Source organism: Diadema setosum, chromosome 13 (genome assembly GCF_964275005.1).
Source record: "Diadema setosum chromosome 13, eeDiaSeto1, whole genome shotgun sequence".
Classification (NCBI taxonomy): Eukaryota; Metazoa; Echinodermata; class Echinoidea; order Diadematoida; family Diadematidae; genus Diadema; species Diadema setosum.
In genome coordinates, this window is record NC_092697.1 from 15,068,820 (window position 1) to 15,090,095 (window position 21,276).

Genomic DNA, 21,276 nt, shown 5'->3' on the forward strand with positions numbered 1-21,276 from the left:
AAAATGGGTATTTAAAGGAAAGTTCCATCCTGGTATTATGTTGCTTTGTACGAATATAGAAAAGTCAGTGAATTACGTAGATCAGTGAAAATTTTTTTTGGGAAAAATCACACAATAAAAGTTATGAATTGTACAACAAATCCGCAACTGGTCGAGTAGCTCTTCATTTGTTTTGTACACAAGATTTTGCTAATTTTCATTTTCCACAAATATCTGGGCGCAGACAGAACAGGACATGCAAACACACACTGCTCTTTAGTAGTACAATATATGAAGAACAGGTTGGAAGAATTTTTTTTTTTTTTTTGCAGGAGAAGTATCAAAATTGGTGAAATCCTGAGTAAAAATTAAAAAGGAGAGTTGCTCAACACCAAAATCACACAGTTGCTATTTTGCCTTCTGCTCTAAACTTTAACAGTTTGAGTTAACAACTTTTTTTTTTCTGTGTGTACGTGTCTGATTTTTCCCAAAAAATTTCCACTGATCTACCTCGAGATTTTTTTTCTATACAAAGCAAAATAATAGGATGGAATTTCCTTTAAAGCACATGAGAGAAAATTTCTTTGACTGATAACAGTATAAAATGCAGCAACGGAATGGTGAAAGTTTGAGCAAAATTGGAAAGCAGTCTGAAGAGAAATGTATGAAAAAAACAAAACAAAACAAAAAACACTTGCATGAATTTCACATTTGTCATGCTTGTTTTTGAAGAATAACCATTAAGACATGCTCAATGAAGCTTTTGGCTGAGAAGAGACTTTGCCTTTGAGATTTGCGACATGTCACACACATGACAGAAGAAGAACAATGTTATGTCAGATCTCCGTCGTTGTCACATGATCTACTACTCAATGCGCCACTATTATGATGAAATATTTGTGTAATTCTCTTCACATTGATCCAACCTCCTCAAAATTTTCACTGACCAACCATAAAAAATGCTGCTAACCTGCCAACATGCATATCGAAGATAACAAAATAATAACAACCCCGGAACAAATACAAGTAATACGGTGCGTCTCAGTTAAATGTGAACATGGCGTAACTTGCAACCCATCAAGCTGCACCCAACATTCAGAAGCTTGTTACAAAAAAAAAATCAAAAAATGCTGGACATTACACGAAGCACATTGCTCCGGTCAAAGCAAAAGCACCCCAATGTGGAAAACTGTTACACTTCTGGCAATACAAACACAGAATGTATACCTGTCTTGCTCAATAATAGGCAATGGCTTATTAGCTTGGGCCATTTTTCTGCAAGAAATAAAACAACAGCAACTCTTATCCTGGATGTTATACCTGTCTGACCACATGGGACTTTCTTATCTTGATCAGAATGGTGCATATCACTTTAAACAGTGAAATACATTGAAGTATATATTTTCCTACAATAATTAAATATCAACAAATATGAATGATTCTGATGATAAACTAGGAAGACCTGTGCTTCGAGAAAATTGCCATATGCCTGGTAAATTCCTTCATTACCATGGGCCACTGACAATATAAGAATAAAATAACATATAAACAAAATAAAAAAAATGAAATTGTAAATCAAACTTCTCATAATTTAACTCTTTTGAAGAGATACTCTGGAATAAACACTGAACAGTCAGTCGATATATATTCCCAGTACTTGGTATGAATGGACTTGGTAAAATGGTATGAACCTGTTTTTGCTAAGATATATATATTTTTTCCATTTAAAAGCATGAGACTCAATCTTTTGTGTTGATGAAAATGAAATCTATAAATAAAATCAGAAAATTGGCACTATGTCCCATTTGGGCTTATCATGATATTTTCTTACATGTATGTTGTTTACAATTTGGCCATGATCAGGCAAGGTAACTTGTATCTTGACTTTATGTATCTTGAGAAAGATGTATACTTTCTCTTCCTTTCTTCTTTAATTCTCAAGTGTCTCACTCAAACAGCAATTTAGTAATTGAAGGATTATCAAAGCACGTTCTAAAAAAAAATTAGCATATCGGTATTGGTCATTTTAGCATAAATAAAAAAAAAAATGTATGTTGGCACACATCCAATACTAGAATGCCAGGACTTGTATCATAACATTGCCTTTACTATAATGATAGTGAATATTCACCTTCTTGCACTATTGCACATTTAAATTTGTAACATTACAAATTTCTAATATGGTGAAACCACAAATGTTGAAGTAGTCTAGTGGCATTTCAAGTTTGTTTTCTTCTTTTCCCTTTCAAACCACAATGAAAGAGTGAATGTTCGGATATGGCTATTTGGTATAATCTTGTGATCTTTCTTTTTTTTTGTACATGGTACATTCAATGCAAATCTTATGTCTTTAGATCTTTTGCTATGAAAAGACAGAATAATGAAAGTGAAAGAAAAATGTGTGAGATATGTCCTTCTACTGCTAAAATGGTTAATGCTCCATTGGAAAGAGTGCATATCTTGTGCCAAGGAAAAAGTTTCTGAGAAAGAATTGACCGAATATCAAGGTGCATTCCCTTTGCCTCATTTCTGGCCAAATTGTACGATCTACCACCGTTTCTGAGTGCATCAGACATAAGGAAGAAGCACTTGCGTTAACTGTCATGTCTGCGACACGAATATAATGTGCCACCGAAAATATCTCTGATTGCCAAGGCAAACAAGTAAAAGATTATACCTCTCTTGCTCAAGAACAAGTAGTGGTTTAAAGGCCTGCATCATTTTTCTGTAAGAGATAAAACAATGGTGATTTTTTTTTTTTTACACACTGCAGGTCGGGAAGAGATATATATAGATCATACGCTCATATGCTCCACTTCCATCGTCTCTTCGTCTACATACGTTCTATAGAAGAATATTATTAAGAGGACAAGTCCACCCAAATATGTGTCTGGATTAAGTGAATGCAGCAATATTAGAAGAACACATCAGTGAAGTTTGAAGAAAATTGGACAATCCATCCGAAAGCTATGAGTTTTTTTAAGCTTCAGTGCTGCCATTGCCGGATGAGAAGACTACTACAGTTTGTGATGTCACATTCATTATGTAGAATATAAAAAAAAAAAAATATAAAGATAATTCCATGAAATCAAATTTATAATGAGAAGTACACATTCCTTCCTTGTTACTGACATACAGTACTGGTAGAATTATTCCCCCTGCTTTCTGAAAGAGGCAAGTCAAGTGCTCTTTTATCATGTCTGAAAAGTGAAAATACGTCATATTTTCTTTTTAACGTTCTTTGCGTGTGACATCACAAACCAAACTGCAGTAGCCTTCTCATCCAGTGATGGCTGCACAAAAGTATTTGAACAGATTGTTCGATACTCCTCAAACTCTCACCGATGTGTTCTTCTAATATCGCTGTATTCATTCGATCCATAGGTATATCTGGACGAACTTGTCCTTTATTATCAGACATATTATGCACGAATATCTTCTTTTCTTTGGAACCGTGGTAATTAAATGTCTCACTGCTACATGGGCTGCAACAAGCACACAGACACAACATGTACAAAATGAAGCACACAATCTTCCTCTTGACGCATGGGAAACAGTCGTAACTTATACTGTACTTCCTTATCAATCTAGGGCTCGGCATGATGGGGAAAAAAAAAATCAGTTACATCGAGACCAGAAAACTTATCCAGCGAAAGTAAAATTGAATAGGTGGGTCAGAGGAGCTCCAGACAAAACAAAAACAACAACAACAACAAAAAACACCACCAACAACAAAAAAGACAACAGAACAAATCTCAGCTCATAAAATTGAATAGATAACACAAGACAATTGTGATATGACCAGCATTTAAGTAGATACATCACTTCAGACACAAGTATTCATTATATGACAATCGATCAAAACATTGGTAGGCCTAGTCTCCCTCCTCCAGTCATTCTCTTGAATTATATGCCCGGCACTTTCATGGATGAACAATTTCCCTAACATCAAGTTACAATACAGAGAGATTATACTAGCAGGCCCGTAGCCAGGGGGGGTGCGTCGGGTGCGTACGCACCCCCCCAAATTCTGAAAGGTCCACTTTTTCATAATAACGGTTTTTAGCAATTCTCAAGATAACAATCCAAATAAATATAAAGACACATTATATGCTACGTAAATGTGGAAGAGTACGTTTAACAATGTTAAAAATAATTGTACGAAACCCTTTTGTTGTATGAACCATCGGATCGTCCCCATGCACACAAACACAAATGTTATGTATCAATTTTGTGCGAGCTATTATTATATTGGCACTGCATGCCACGGCCCTTATGGCGCGTGTGACCGGTGTTTTTTTTTTTTTTTTTCCACTGGCCGCCCGAGTACGTGCGATTCGTGGATGACATTGAGGTTGACACTTGCATTTTTTCACAGGAACAGAGGTAAGTGGATAAAAATCTAATATCCTCAAGTTTACATATATGATAAAAATTAAAGAAATTTCCTCGAAATTACTATAATCGAAAACCTGAGACATTTTATATCTACGTCTCACAAAGATATAGTACATGTATATATAAGTACATGTTGGCATGATAATGCCTGGGGATAGATTATTATGTCAACTATTTTCCATTATGAATGCATACTCCAATCAAATTGTGAAAAGGTGGTCATGAATTAGCATTTCTTACGAACGATCAGGAGAGACAAAACAAAATGAAAGACCAGTCTTGCTCCAGTTCTCTTGTAACACTCATTGGGCCATTATGCATGCCTAACGAATTATGATAGCTGCTTTTTCTAGCCCTTTTGCTAGTACCAACATTCGAGAAAAGATCATCTATCAAGTAACTGTACGATCTCCGTGCATAATCTAATGCTTTTAAACACACTTGCCTACTCGCCTTCAGCTGGCATTTGCTTACGGTTCCAACAAATTATTAGTTATACATTTTCTCATGTTGTGACAGTTCGATTGGTTCTCATTTTGAAGTGAGCCAAAACCTAAAAACATTCTCACTTATAATTTCCAAAGAGTATTATGCAGGCACGCAAACTCAATTTAGTTGTATTTCATTTAAATGTAATGGGTAAGAGGGTATGAGAGAGAATGCTGAGCTATGAAGTAAAATGGTAAGTAAAAAGTTTGTCAGATAGTATTACAAAAGCCTGAATATTGCAAGAGCTCCGGAGTAAAAACAGTCAGGGAAAACCCTATGTATGATAACATTGTGAGAGCGTTAGACTGCATTGTGACGCGTCGTTATTTAATTTACATTCTTTATTCATATTTTTCATAAAAAACACAGGTAATGAGCCGGATTGGGTTAAAATTCTTACTTACAGCTTTGTAGAAGTCTGAGTCAACAGTATCACACAGTACTTCAAGACGTATTAGTACAAACGATTTCTTGAGCCTGCACCGTTTCAGGCTCTGTTCTGGATACGGCGGTAGAAACTCATTCTTTTTTGTTGTTTATTTTATCATTATTTACTAATCTCTTTTCTAACTTACAGGTAGCGGATTTCTTTGCAGGTCAAATTCGGAATGTACTGTTGATTATTACTTATACATTTTCTCATGTTGTGACAGTTCTATTGGTTCTCATTTTAAAGTGAGCCAAAACCTAAGAACATTTTCACTTATAATTTCCAAAGAGTATTATGCAGGCACGCAAACTCATTTTAGTTGTATTTCATTTAAATGTAATGGGTAAGAGGGTATGAGAGAGAATGGAAAGTGCTGAGCTATGAAGTAAAATGGTAAAGTAAAAAGTTTGTCAGATAGTATTACAAAAGCCTGAATATTGCAAGAGCTCCGGAGTAAAAACAGTGAAAAACCCTATGTATGATAGCATTGTGAGAGCGTTAGACTGCATTGTGACGCATCGTTATTTAATTTACATTCTTTATTGATATATTTTCATAAATATCTCAGGTAATGAGTCGGATTGGATTACAATTCTCACTTACAGCTTTGTAGAAGTCTGAGTCAACAGTATCACACAGTACTTCAAGACGTATTATAGTACAAACGATTTCTTGAGCCTGCACCGTTTCAGGCTCTGTTCTGGATACGGCGGTAGAAACTCATTCTTTTTTGTTGTTTATTTTATCATTAATTACTAATCTCTTTTCTAACTTACAGGTAGCGGATTTCTTTGCAGGTCAAATTCGGAATGTACTGTTGATTATTACTTATACATTTTCTCATGTTGTGACAGTTCTATTGGTTCTCATTTTAAAGTGAGCCAAAACCTAAGAACATTTTCACTTATAATTTCCAAAGAGTATTATGCAGGCACGCAAACTCATTTTAGTTGTATTTCATTTAAATGTAATGGGTAAGAGGGTATGAGAGAGAATGGAAAGTGCTGAGCTATGAAGTAAAATGGTAAAGTAAAAAGTTTGTCAGATAGTATTACAAAAGCCTGAATATTGCAAGAGCTCCGGAGTAAAAACAGTGAAAAACCCTATGTATGATAGCATTGTGAGAGCGTTAGACTGCATTGTGACGCATCGTTATTTAATTTACATTCTTTATTGATATATTTTCATAAATATCTCAGGTAATGAGTCGGATTGGATTACAATTCTCACTTACAGCTTTGTAGAAGTCTGAGTCAACAGTATCACACAGTACTTCAAGACGTATTATAGTACAAACGATTTCTTGAGCCTGCACCGTTTCAGGCTCTGTTCTGGATACGGCGGTAGAAACTCATTCTTTTTTGTTGTTTATTTTATCATTAATTACTAATCTCTTTTCTAACTTACAGGTAGCGGATTTCTTTGCAGGTCAAATTCGGAAATGTAGTGTTGATTATTACTTATACATTTTCTCATGTTGTGACAGTTCTATTGGTTCTCATTTTAAAGTGAGCCAAAACCTAAGAACATTTTCACTTATAATTTCCAAAGAGTATTATGCAGGCACGCAAACTCATTTTAGTTGTATTTCATTTAAATGTAATGGGTAAGAGGGTATGAGAGAGAATGGAAAGTGCTGAGCTATGAAGTAAAATGGTAAAGTAAAAGGTTTGTCAGATAGTATTACAAAAGAAACTCATTCTTTTTTGTTTGTTTATTTTATCATTATTTACTTATCTCTCTTCTAACTTAAAGGTAGTGGATCTCTTTGCAGCCCAAATTCGAAAATGCCTAGAGACAGCTAGTAACAAAATATGCTACTATAATTTAATAAATAAGAAATAACCATTCCAGTATGTATCTTAGTGTGCACAGTAAGACAGATCAAATCAAATAGGAAAACATCTGAGCACTAAGCCTGAGGTCTGAATTTGCACTCAACTTCTTCCAATGGCTAACGGATGTTTAATTTTTGAATTTCACTGACCTCCAAATTTCACAAAGAAAACCTTCTTAGCATGATGGTTAATATGACATTTGACTGATATTGGAGATGTTTGCGAATCGGATCTACTACCTTTAATATTATTAAATCTAAAATGATTATTTGAAAGTTCGGAAATGCTGGAAATATCCTACCACAAGGAGGCAAAATATAAATGGTTCACATTTACAATTCATTTTGTTTTAAAAATTTTCTTATTTATTTTCGTTTTTGACAAACTCGCATACCAGGCTTCAGGCCTGCTAACGCGGGTATACAATAGAAAAAAAAAAAAATAAAAGTTAAAACAACACCAGGAAAATCACTATTCTCAATTTTGCGGCGCGCTACGCGCGCAGAGTATCGAACACAATTAAACTTTGCAACTTCCTGGCAAAATGAGTTTTTACTATTTCCTAGATGAAATACCGTAACGCGATTGCATGCAACAGACAAAAATACAAATTTCCTCGAGACTTTAAAACGTCATTAAAACAGTCAAAATTCACAATTTGCGGCGCGCTTCGCGCGCAAATTCTTATACAACTTTTGTAGTTCGGTCGTCCAAAGAATGTATATATATATATATATATATATATATATATCAGGGAGGTGATATAATTGTGTGTGTGTGTGTGTGTGTGTGTGTGTGTGTGTGTGTCATCATTGGTATTGGTACCGAAGGTCCGTTTTTTTAGTGACCGCACCCCCCCTTGAAAAATCCTGGCTACGGGCCTGTACTAGGCTATTATTACTGGGCTAGATGTACGATATGAGAAGACAATCTCTTTGATAGCAATGTGCTGTGAAGATTGACAAACAAAAGGAGATGGTGACTTACGATTCACTAGTGATGGAAGAATTTCTGGACATGGACTTGGGGGAGAGGTCAAACTCGGAGTCCGAGCGGTAGAGGAAGGACTCCCTCCGCTGGGGGAAGTTGAGGACCAGTCCCGACGAGGGGCTGGCCGCCTCCACCCCAGGACTCCGACTCGGCGACGGGCCATTCTCGACATCGAAGCTGTAGTGAGGAAGAGAGACAAGAAAAGAGGAAAAAAAGACAGTTAGCTCATCAGGCTGCCCATAAAGCTCTAACAGAGTGGTACACATTAACCCCTTTTTGAAATGAACTTCACAATGATTCAAGTTACAGGATACACTTGGATCATTCAATAGAGTATATCACATTCATATTGGAATTTGAAATAATATGTGGGGAAACTGTAGAAAAAACGGACGCTTGTGGAGGAAGGTCTCCAGAAAAGAAGACATCGCATACACATCTACACACACACACACACATACATTAGGAATCAGAGACCAAATTGACCTGTAAAGGTTTTGAGATAGAATATTGGGAATTAGGTTTACAAAATCAATCTTCACTGACAGATCAATTTAGGACACTGGTGAACGTAACGTGTCACAAGATGTGCAGATTGAGGAATAAAAATACACATTTGCCTCTTTCTACATCATAATCGACATGACCTTGGACAGCAGTCACAATCTTGATTGAGATTGATGACTGTGCTACCACGCAGCACAACAGGCAGAAAAAAAAAAAGATCAAGTACAGCTTAGTTGCATCTGTGCAGAAAGGCCCTTATGTGATGCAAGTGCATGGTGCAACAGACAGAAAGTCTGATGCTACAACGACCATTCAGCACCAACATGACAGGTCATCCACACTTTGGCTCAGATATTGTCGGTGCAGAAGTACAACAAATCTTGCTTGTTTTCCTCTTTACACAGCTCCCTGTTGCTCTGATTTTGAAACTGCATAAAAGCCAGGGCACATTTTTCAGTCGGTGATTCGATATTGAGATGTACGCAGAATTCAATGTAGAAGTCTTGCCCTTCAGAGAACATGTGCAAACTTGTGTTTATTTTCATATCTTGCAATTTTGCATTGAGCATTAAAACTTATGTCGGCCAGTGATCTGTACTAATCCCATCTGTGCAAGACTGACATTCAAATGGATGCAACAGCTCACTCTTGTTCTGGTCGTTGCTTTCTTTTCTGAGATGGTGGGGTTTGTGGGTCGAGACAAATTTAATGAGGCTAACTTGTTTTGTATCGATTCCTTACGTCAACTGGAGCAATTTCCATGCTGACAAAGCTGCAGAGACGAGTCATTTGCATAGATGCAGAGGCTTAAGCCTAAGCAAGTACGTAACGACTACCCAGTCGTATTCCATGTGCATGTATGCATTTCATGAATATTTGGGAAAAGGGTTGAGGGAAGAGGAAATCTTTTTTTAGATGGAGAAGTGTTACGGCGGCCATTTTGGATTCTGTGGGAACCGAGAAAAAAGGGGGGGAAGCCTGTTCCGCTCTGGTTCAGCCGCGGCGACCCACAATGCAACAGGAGCCGCTCTGTTGGCACGGTCTGACAGATGCGCTCTGCGTCTTGGGAATCCCGTCTTCACGCATGGGCCGGCAGGCGAACCGCTATCACAACAATCGCTGCATGCCTAAACCAGTCGGCGGCAGAATACGAACCGCATTCGGCATTGGCAGCTCATTGGCAATGCAGGGTACTGACACCATCTAAAAATGTACATTAAAAAAAAGGAAAAAAAAAACACCAGAACAAAAACGGAGGCAGCTGTGAAACCACAGCGCCACCATGCATATGATATCACTGCATAATTTAGTTTTGGTGCAATTTCTGTTCGCACCTTATTCCATCCACAATCTGATTCAGTAAACAAGAGCCATACTCTGGAATGATTGCCAGTTCAGCCTTGATAATTTAACCCTTTGTGGGCTAATTGCCACAGAAAATCTCATAGCATTGTGTACACACTGTCAGAGTCCCTGACACAGATGGGGTTAAACACTGTCGCGCGAGAGAAGACAAAAGCTGAATGATCGAACAGATAGAAGCTATCGGCCACGCTCCTGACCTGACCTTGTTATAGTCACGGAGTCAAGAACCTTGCGATGTCTAGATTTCCTGCCATTTACCATTTCAGAAAAGCAACAATGAAAACCAAACCCCAGAGTCGAGTAAATCTACGCTCCCTTGTGATCAATTACGGATCAGTCTAACCCTCAGTATGACATATTGATTTGCCCTCCCGGGTTTTACCAATGCTGCTCGAGATGCGACTTCTCCATTTCCAAGAATTTAGTCACAATTCATACGCCTCCGGAATTCCCTCCCATAACACTTCACAATGTGCATCAGTGACTGACTTGGTGGAAGCGAGTAACTACAGTAGTCGGCAAAAATATAAGTCACCGTGATAAACTGATACATGTTACTTCCTGTCTATATACCTTTAAATGCGTTTTCTCCGAGCTAGTGAGTATTAAACCTACTGATGTATCGTGGTGATGGTGGTGGATTCTGCAAAAATGCATTGTAATGCCACATGGGAAATTTCTTGTGCTTGGCTGGGTAAGACAAATTTTGTGTGTTTCTTATTTTGCAGACAGTCACAAAAATTGCATAAACACTGCAAACAGCTCAATACTGCGACAGTGGTTAAGGACTTTGGCAGCATATATTACCGTTAAACTTAACGTAACTGGTCCACAACACGACAGCAAATTCACTCATGTGACACAATGGGCGAACTTGGAGAAAACTAGGAAAAAAATAACATAACAGTAATGCCCATAACAAAATGCCTACCTTGAAATCAACAATATGAAATAATATAACACATATAAACAAGCAAAAGGTTCACAAGCTTTGACTTTTGTGCTAGTTTCATTTCCACCACATGAAAATTTCAACGTTAACTGTGACAAATCATGAAACACATGGAAGGGCAAGGGGAAGGGATTTGTTTGTGATGCAAGGCATATCTGAAGCACGCGTCTGAAAAACCTCATCTTCATAACATTTCAGGCCATTCAAGTATGATATTATGCATGAATATGATATTTGAAGAAAAGGAGAACAAATGTTGCCCTATTATCTGAGGCAGTTGTGTAAAAAAAAAAAAATCCTGCAAAATGTTAGCAAGTGTCTGTGTCTTCCAATTTCAAAAGAGGGATGGCCTGTTACCCAGATTCAGAGCTCTCCAGACAGCACAAAAACCAATCTGCATTGCTAACAAAATTTCCCCCGTATGTTCAAGGGTTAGCGTACGAGCCCCTCCGACTGTCAAAGTTGCCTGCGGGAGAGGGACTGAAAAGAAATTCAGGGTCTGCCGGTCGGTCGCGGGAATACTCACTGTGTCAAGATTCGACTGTCCCAATTTGGCCTCTTTTCTTTTTCTTTTTCCTTGTGACATAAACTCCCAAAGGAGAGCCAGCTGCAGAAACATGGCGCAAGCTGAAACGTTTTTGCTCCTGATTGACTTTGCTTTCCCAGGGCAGTTACGGCAAATGATAGCGATAGGTCCCAAAATGTGTTAGTGTTATCAGCTGGGGAGAAGAAGGAGGTAAGAATAGTTTTGGATTCGATTACAAAAATGTTTTTCGGCACCGTCTCTCATTGCCAGTAAAGCAACATACAAAATGTTCCTTCTATCTCTCCCCCCCCCCCCAAAATGCAATTTACCCTTAAATTATTGTTATGTGTTGTTTTCTTTCTAGGCTCTTCTGCCAAACAATGATCCAGTTAAGGACTACATACACATGGTGTCACCGCAAATCTTTCTCCCTTAAATTGTTGTTGTCATACTTTGAAAAAATATTGGATGACTATAAAGAAACGCATCTCTTGATTGAGAGTTGACATACATCATACCTTAGAATCCCACATAGGCGTACTGTGACATATCTATAAATACAGATGTGATAAATATTTTGCCAACATATATCATCTTTTATGTGTGAATGCCAATGTTTATAGAGATACGCCCAGGCATGCCTTGTTTTGAATTATGGCCCTTCTGCTTATTAGTCACACCCGGGAAGAAAAATGCATACCAGATAAAGATAACAAAGCAACATCGCTGGGGTAAAGAAAAATAAATTTGCAGACAGCGAAAAGAGCACGGATCAAGATTGATTCTCGTATCAAGGATGAGTCCTCATTAGAAATGCATGTATTCTATCAATCTGTGTTAAGTAATGTAAGTATATGAAGTAATTTCCGCTGGCACAAAACATCACCTGCTCTTGAGACTAATGTATAGATGTAACTAAACTGATGCTGGCCTAGGAAAAGAACAGCAGACTTTACACAGCAGCACGTGTGTGTTTGTGCAAGTATTCATTGACATTAACCCATTAGTCACTGAACCGCCCGAAACTACCCGTCAGATTACTCGCTAAAATGCCCGAAACCGCCCGTCCGTTAAAAAAAAAAGTTTTATGCTTTACTATTTTGATTGTTTTCATATAGAATATATAATTATGTATTTGAAAAAGGTCAAATGTCAAAAGTATGTCAGAATCATTTCTGTGACACACAAGTCTCTTGGTAAAGTCTTGATAGGCTTTCAAATAAACATAATGTATAATAGACAAAAATAAACACACAGTGATCTATTTTGCATAATTTAGTAAGTTGTCAAAATGACAGTGATATTGCTGTATCTTCCAGGGAAAAATAGGCCATTATGTAAGGAATCTTCAGTTGCTAAAGGGTTAACTCCTGAGCTAACATGGCCATATTGACTTTCTTTGATCATCCGAGTGATGAAACTAATGTCAAAATGGCAAGGTTTCTGTTTGAGCTCAAAGATTCCCTGGTATGCATGTTACTCAGTTTGCAGTGAAGAACGTCACATGCATGTGCAGACTGCTGGGTATCCGATGTTTGAGATGCACTTGTCATACCGGTACACAAGCACATGGTCCAAAATTGAAGTGGGAGGGTTGGTAGCGTGGATACGTAGATCACTAAAGACCCACTTGAACAGTTTGGAGAGGACTATAAACACAGGGGCCATGGCCTGAGAGGCACCCCAGAAAATTTGATTGAGATGAATCTGGTAGGATGCTTCGGAAGATGCATGAAGGAGGAGGAGGAGGAGGAGGAGGAGGAGGAGGAGGGAGAGGAGGAGGGGAGGGAGGTCGAGGAGGCGGAGAAGGAGGCGATAGGGGGAGGAAGAAGGATGAGGGGGAGGAGGATGGGGGAGAAGGATGGAATGGGGGAAGAAGGAGGGGGAAGAAGGAGGGATAGAGGAGTGACATGAAGAGAGGAGGAGGAAGAGGAGGAGGAGGAGGAGGGGAGGAGGGGAGGTGAGGGAGGATGAAGATGAGGGAGAGGAAGAGGAGGAGAAGAAAGAGAAAGGAAAGAAAGGAATGACAAAGGAAAGAAGAGGAGGAGGAGAAAATGGAAGAGGAATAAAAAAGGGAAGTGAAAGAGAAGAGGAGGAGGAGGATGGGAGGAGAAAGGGGAAAAAAGAGGACAGGGGAGAATGATGAAGAAGAAAGGATGCAACAATGGAATAGAAACAAGGCAAGATGGATGAGGACTACACAAACATCCTGGCAAGTACAGCTGAATTTGTGTATCTTCTGGAGACATCAAACCCTCCACAACAACCACAACAAAAAGTTTCTGTGCATTTTGGCATGATGGCCACAAAGAAGTGTAAACTAAGGTGTAGACAAGAACAATGCCTCGGTCCCAACATTTTGAAACTGATGACAAAATTGTATTTTCTTTCTTCAGAAAGATATGCATTTCACTAGGCCATAGAAAGTCTGACATACTCCTTACCTAGATTGGTGATTTTCATAATTTAAATAAAAGATTATCAGCAAACTTACTTTTTACACCTAAATTCTGTCAATGATCTCATTGACCCAGAGGATGTTCTGAGCAATTTGAACAATTGTGAGGTTTTTAAAAAGTATTTTTACTTCAGTTTTTTGTTATCAAAATTGTATTTACCCTTTGTGAAGTGCATGTCTAAGCTTGTCATACACTTCATAAGAGCATTAGAAAATGCCTTGAAGAGAGTCAACAGATAATAGACTTATGCAGCAAAGAACAAGAGGGATCTCTTTCAAGGGTATATAGCGAGTTGCAACCACATTCCTAGATGATGAGAAACAAAGTTGGAATATGAAGTATATCATTAGCAACTGTTTACAAAGGTCTACGACACAACCTCAACTGAGAAGCAAGGAAAACAGAACTTTTTATTTCAATGTGGGCACAGTGAAATGAGATGCAGTAGATTGTGAACTGTGACTGGAATGAAAAAAAACCACCCACTATGTCCTTAATATCCTTTAATCTTCTTAGATCGTTAGAAGTGGCACTGAAACACAAAGATGAAGTCATGGGCCTTGGACTGACTTCATTCACTTAAGCCTCTCATTACAATATGCACATGGCAATCCTGTCAGTAATATATCTGTACACAATGTGAATGAGGTATGAGGATGTTGGTTCTGAAGGGGTTAAATGTGAGGAACACAAGATGGCAATGCATCCTCCATATACAACTAACCACATGTCCTTTAACCCGTTGAGGACGGGCCGATTTGCTTTCCTAACACACATTTCCCATAGACACATGTCGGAGTATACTCGTGACTATCTTCTATCAGTTTTAAAGGGGCATATCACTTTACAACCCTGGCAAAGACATATCGGCGTGGCGACTGCCGCCGTCCATCTCCGCGGACTGATGGTTGTTCGTTGTCCATGCAGGGCCCTGGGGTCTGAATAGATAAGACTAAGGCATTGTGCTTTGGGATGGGGGAAAATCAATGCCAAGACGTAAGGGGGGGGGGGGGGAGGGGAGTGGGTGAGGATATGTGGGGGGGGGGGGGAGGGGAGTGGGTGAGGCTATGTAACGAAACTGAAACCATTCGAAACATCTAATGAGGAAGAGCGAGGACAGCGTGTTACTCTAGACTACAGATTCACATGTGACTGGCTAGCTAGTCTCATCTTACATGGAGAAAGATGTTTCGTTAAGAGATTCAGCAAATGATGCAGCATTTTATGGGCGAATAGGAAAGAATGCATTCACTTTGACAACGAAATTCACACTCAGGGGGGCGTTTCATCAACGAGTTCGTCGGAGGTTTTCACCGACGAATTTGCTATCAGCCAATCAGACGCAAGGATTTACACTGACAACTGTTAAAAGCAAATGAAATCCTTGGTCTGATTGGCTGATAGCAACTTTGTCGGTGAAATCTCCGATGAATTCGTTGATGAAACGCCCCCCTGGTCTGATTAAAGGGAAATTCCAAACCAGTTTGACGTCGGTCTGGAAAGAATGAGTACAATTTTACAAGCACATCTGTGATTGCAAATTATAGCGCGCTATTTCATTTCCTATTCACATCGACCCGAAGAGAATTATCCCCCCCCCCCCCCCTTTTGAGCTAATACGATAGGTGAGCATGGCACAAACCAGCAGCGGTAGAGCGGGCGCTTCAAAAAATTACTCGCTATTTGTGTGCAGGTTGCCTTCATAGACTGGGTCACACACACTCGGCATGATGGGATGCATTGCGCTGATTTCTTGGAGGCGAATTCACATTATCAAGTAGTGCGCTAATTCCTAATCATTCTGCTATTTCGGAAATTTCCAAAGTTCGGGATGAGGAATTTTCTCGAGCCTGACTTTCAAAGTTCACATCAAATTGAGTGCGCTAGTTTCATCGTCGGGTTATGAAAAATCCAAGCTCGAGATTCTGAAAATGGCATGCTATTTCATAACATCGGGTTGACGTGAAAATACCCACAGAATTAGGGAAACTTGGCAGCACTAGTGACTCTTGTCTATCGTGCAAAACCTGGGAGAGCAAAATGTTGTGTGTTACTTAATAGGATAGATCTATAATGCTGGAAAAAAAAAGCTTTCATATATCAATGGACAAAACAAAACAACAACAATGACAAACCCCTAGATAGAGGTTGGCTTGATTGGACTGAAGATTCTGGGTTATTCAAAACATTCTCTCACCGCAGAGTTACCAAACAACATTCACCGAACTGCATCTCATAATACCACAGTGTGCATCGACTAGCTCTGTCACACATCTAGGTTAGAGACTGCATTTACACGTACATCGGCATGTGAATCTCAAAACAGGTAACATTATCCTACCAATGTATGTACCATGTGTGTGCATGTGTTTTTTTCTTTCATAACTTCCATTTCGGTGCCAAAAAAGGGCTAAACACTTCTATTTCAGTGTACATGACTCTGACACTTCCGGAAAAAAGCAAAACAAGTTCATTCTGTGGCTGGATGCATGGGAGAACTACATACTGTATCTAAAAAAAAAAAAATGTGAGCAATTTGTGTCTGTAATTTCACTTACAGAGCTACGCAGTGATAAGAAAAAAACAAAAAGACAAATCATTTAGGTGAAGACAAGACACACAATCAACAAATGTCAATCAAGTGTCAAACTGTGACTTTGGTGGGCTCACCTAAACACGGGCTCGGACAGCTTACGGATCTTCAGGACGCGATAGCTGAACGTCGGGCTTCTCAGGTTCGCCATACTTGTCACGAGCAAACGGAAGGGAGAGTTCAACGCAGCGACTAAAGTCCTTATCCTCCCGCTGAAGTGAAAGTGAATGTGCTGCTGCACCGGTCACGACACTCGCGTGACTCTCATCCGATCAACAGCAACAATTTCCCACAATGATTCAAGCGCTTCCTGCTTGAGTATGCAAAGATATATATATATTTTTTTGACGGTACATGTATGTGTCTCTTTGCGGCAACAAAGAGGAAGAAATAAAACGTCAGGAGAGATAAAGCTGCCGCCAACGTCCTTTGTCGCTACTTCCTCGAGGGCCGTCGCCGCACTGGAGATCCGAGGAAAGAAAACACCATTAATGAGGCTTGCGCTGTGACCTACAAAAGAAGTCTCGCAGTCTTCCATCCACGCATCTCTTGAGAACACCAAACAAAGCCAGTATCATCTCCCTCGGTTCACCTTGTAGTCGACCAATTATACTTCCTTACCACTGTCATTATAAACAAGTTTTCCCGTCACCAAACCGGGGTAAGACACAGTCAGGATTCCTTACTAATGTGTAAAATGACCAAAATAGGACCCAAGCTTCTTGCAGACTGCTCTAGTTTACCATGGAGGTAGGTTTCTACCTCCATGACTTTACAAACCAAATTGAAACAAAGCACAGAGCCAGTTCACCTACACACACAGACGGTTCAATTTGCTGCATGCAGGTACTATAGTGCTGACCTCGTAAAAGATGAATACCTTCCACATCCTACATTTTTATTAAAGGACAAGTTCACCTTCATTAATATAAGAATTAAGAGAATGCAGCAATATTAGTAGAACACATCAGTGAAAGTTTGAGGAAAATGGGACAATCGATGCAAAAGTTATGAATTTTTTAAACTTTTGTGTTGGAACCGCTGGATGAGGAGACTACTAAGGCTCATGATGTCATATGAGTACAACAGTATAAAGAAAACGTAAAGAAAATTCAACAAATTTTCACTTTTTTTGCATAATAAAAGAGCACTTGACTTGCCTCTTTCTAAAGGCAATGGGAATAATATTACCCATAACATATGTCAGTAACGAGTCAAGGGAATGTGTACTATTTTCAAAAGATGAAATTTTGTGAAATTCTCTTTATATTTTCCTTATATTGTTGTACACATGTGACATCATACACTGCAGTAGTCTTCTCATCCAGCGGTGACTGCACAAAAACTTCAAAAAGTCATAACTTTTGAACGGATTGTCCGATTTTCCTCAAACTTTCAATGATATGTTCTACTAATATTGCTACATTCTCTCAATCCTTATGTTTACGAAGGTGAACTTGTCCTTTAACGTGTGTGCTTTGAGTGTTGATTGGCACAGACAACCCCACAGCACCGTTCACATTGTCCAGAGTCTCTGGCACAGAAAGGGCTTAGAAAAAAGAGCCACAGGAACAACATTTTTTTTTACACAATCACCTGAATAAAGACTATACTCTCATATATCCACCACACACAGAAGACTGAATGGGAATTTCCTTCTTCTATCCCAGAGTTCTAACCTGCATTAACCAATTGTGATCTCAAGCAGACAATACATCGAACATTCTTTCCAGCTGACATAAATCATACAGCAAAACACTCAAGAAGTTGCTGAAGAACTCAAATTGGTCATTAGTCACGTGTGGAATGCATAGCTCCTCGTTGATTTCTCCATGTCACCCCACTCCGAGGTGGATGATCTCGCATCCCTACTCTGAGAATCCGTTGCGGGAAGTCATATTTCTCCCGAGTCTTCCGCGCCGAGATATCCGAGCAGGCGGCGCTCGCGATATATTCGCCACGAAACGTGATCTGCATAAGATCGCGACCGAACGGCACGTTACACGAAAGAAACAACATACACACGACACCTCCTTATCCCTGGAAAGGGCACCTCCTTATCCCTGGAAAGGGGAGCTGCTCTCTACCCCCCCCCCCCCTTTCTCTTTCTCGCTCCAGTCTAGGCGAGTTAACTGGACACGGTGTGCCGCCTCTGCCAATGCCCCCGGCTCTGGGCAGAAATAATCTCTGACTGAGGGGAGAGAATGTTAGGGCGACTCTGTTAAAGCAGAATAATCGGATTTACTGTACTTCACATCTCGGTCTGTTCTTTGCCTGTTAACGCTTGAGCTTCCACATTTTGATCTCATTTAGCATTCACCAGGACCCTCAAAATTTGATAACCGTCAACTGGAAGATAAGTATTGACGTTTTCTCAATACTTTAAAATGAAATATCCTGCACTTACAACTTTAATCCCTAAAAAGCTTAGCACATGAGTGCAAAACATCAATGACATCCTACGGACTTTATTTCTAACAGTACGTATGTTAAATAACTGAATACTTTATTTCTAACAGTATGTTAAATAACTGAATACCCCTGCCAAGTACAGGATACTGCTTGGGCAGAACCTGCAATACAGTGAAGCTTTTACAGACATCTAGCATATCACTTACCCTACACCTGATTAACTCTATCGTACGTCAAGGCAGGAATGTCATGTACAAACTGTTTCTATTTTCACATAGTGAGACTAAGAGGATTAAGGAAAGATCTTTGTCTCAGTAATAGCTTCCTCTTAATATGAATATGAGAGCAAACTTGAATTTATGCAATTTTCACTAGTACCATGTCATCCCAATGCAAGCTTCAATGTGCAGTACCGCGGTTAAACAACTTGTTGAAACCTGCTAAGGCGCCTTGTTGAGATATGATGCAAAGGCAGAATGCAGACTTGTGTATACCTTGCCTAGAGACCTTGATAAGGACAAGAAGTTACAAGAAGTTACCTTCTTGCCTTCTCATCCTGAACAAGGCACCTTGTCACATTTCTAATGACCTCCAAATATCCTCACCTTGTTGTGCAAAACAAGGCACCACTGCATTAGTTTGAAGCCAATCACTTTCCTCTTATTACCCTCACAAAGATCAACTTGAATTTTAACAAGTCATAATCTCTAGTTCTTGTCCTAAACAAGGGGCACAAGTAAGTCTAAAGCAGTTGCCTATTCACCACCATGGAAACAAGATGCCTCATTGAGTTCTTTCTTCCCCAGAGTTACCTTTCACCACTTAATGTGTAAGATTTGGTAGTTCTCAAAAGAAAGCCACTTGCTGAAAGCCACTTTACATGCTCACACTCCTGGTAAATCAAAGTTGCAAAGTCCTAATCCGCCAGAGAGAGAGCTGAGCCTCCTTTACGCCGTTGAGGACGAGTCCCGAGTACACTGGGCAAGCGTCTATGGGAAACGCGTGTTGCAGCAAAGTCAAACCTTCCTCAATGGGTTAATCTGTCATGGACATGTCCGACTGAAGTTTTGAAGGGTACCAATGTGACAGGAATGCCAAACAGAGCACCCCACTTGTGTCAGCACATGTACCCCACAGATATGAATCACTGGAGTGCGTGTTTGCCTCTCTCGCTGCAGTTTAACAAAACAAACTCATTTTTCACTGGAGATACAGAAGCAAGGAATGGCGTGAGCGAGGGTGTTAGCACACGCAAACTTCTCTCCCTTTGCAAACAGAGGTATAGAATGCTTTGCACACAGGGGTGGATGGATATGGCACCTGTTGTGCGTGCGATGCAATGATGAGTCACATTTAGACGGACAGACGGACAACTGCCAAACCGCCGGAGTGTCTGCATGGAACAGTCTCTCTTTTTCTGATGTCTCTCTAGGACACAATCTGGGGCACTGATTAGCATCACGACCCTTGGAATCATCCACAAAGAACGATCATACTCCCTACTAGACCAGATGAAAAAAAAAAGTTGTTTTTTTTCACTATCTCATCTTTTCTGAGCTCAATTTGTTAGGGAATATCATAAAGACAGCTCCCGTGAGGCTGAAAATCCCTTGGGGAAGAACCTACATTCACATCACTGGAAAATACTCCGCCACCTACGTAAAACTCGCGCACACAAGCAAAGCAGTATGGTTTTGATTCCGTAAATGCCATCTATACGTACAAACACACAGATACTGAAGTCGAAAATTCTCTCGTCATCTTCTGTTTTTTCATCTCAACACTGAATGCATCCCATTATGATGCTCTCTTCTCGGTCCTGATGAGTTTGCGAAGGCATCTCGCCAAAGATCAAGTGGATATTACAACTTCAAATGTTTATTTCTTCCTCAAGACCTGAGGACGGTTTTGCAATGCATCCCGAGGGTCAGACGAGAGGCAGGTATATTGATAGCATTAGTCGATGAAGGACACGACAGAAAACAACTTTTCCTTTGCGGCGAATTTTTAATCACGGGTGAACAATGCAGAAAGATGTATTTGCAGAGATCACTTTCCTCCTCCGCTATCAAATGAAACACGCGATCAAGTAGCGTTTGACATTTTCTCCAAATGATGGAGTGCAGAATTAGCAGGAGGGATCAAGTACTTCAGTGGGCTAGTCCGTGCAGAGAGAGTAAAATTGAAATTGTATCTGAGTTGGGGACGGCATTGAGTTGAAAAATTAAATTGCATCTCCCATTTCATAAAGAGGTTTCTCTTTCATCTCCACAGGTGAATTTCTTTCGGGGATCTTGGTCGACAGATACGAGACCATTGTCAAAGGAGCCGAGTGAAT

At 39.6% G+C, this 21,276-nt stretch overlaps 1 protein-coding gene across 1 annotated transcript in view; it reads right to left on the reverse strand.

Moving 5' to 3' along the window:
- Positions 1-21,276, reverse strand: part of LOC140236968 (3',5'-cyclic-AMP phosphodiesterase 4C-like) — a 268,409-nt gene that overhangs the window by 24,318 nt on the left and 222,815 nt on the right. The window contains exon 3 of the mRNA XM_072316914.1: positions 8,122-8,301. Within this exon, the coding sequence (XP_072173015.1) occupies positions 8,122-8,301 (180 nt within the window). The remainder of the gene's footprint in view (positions 1-8,121; positions 8,302-21,276) is intronic.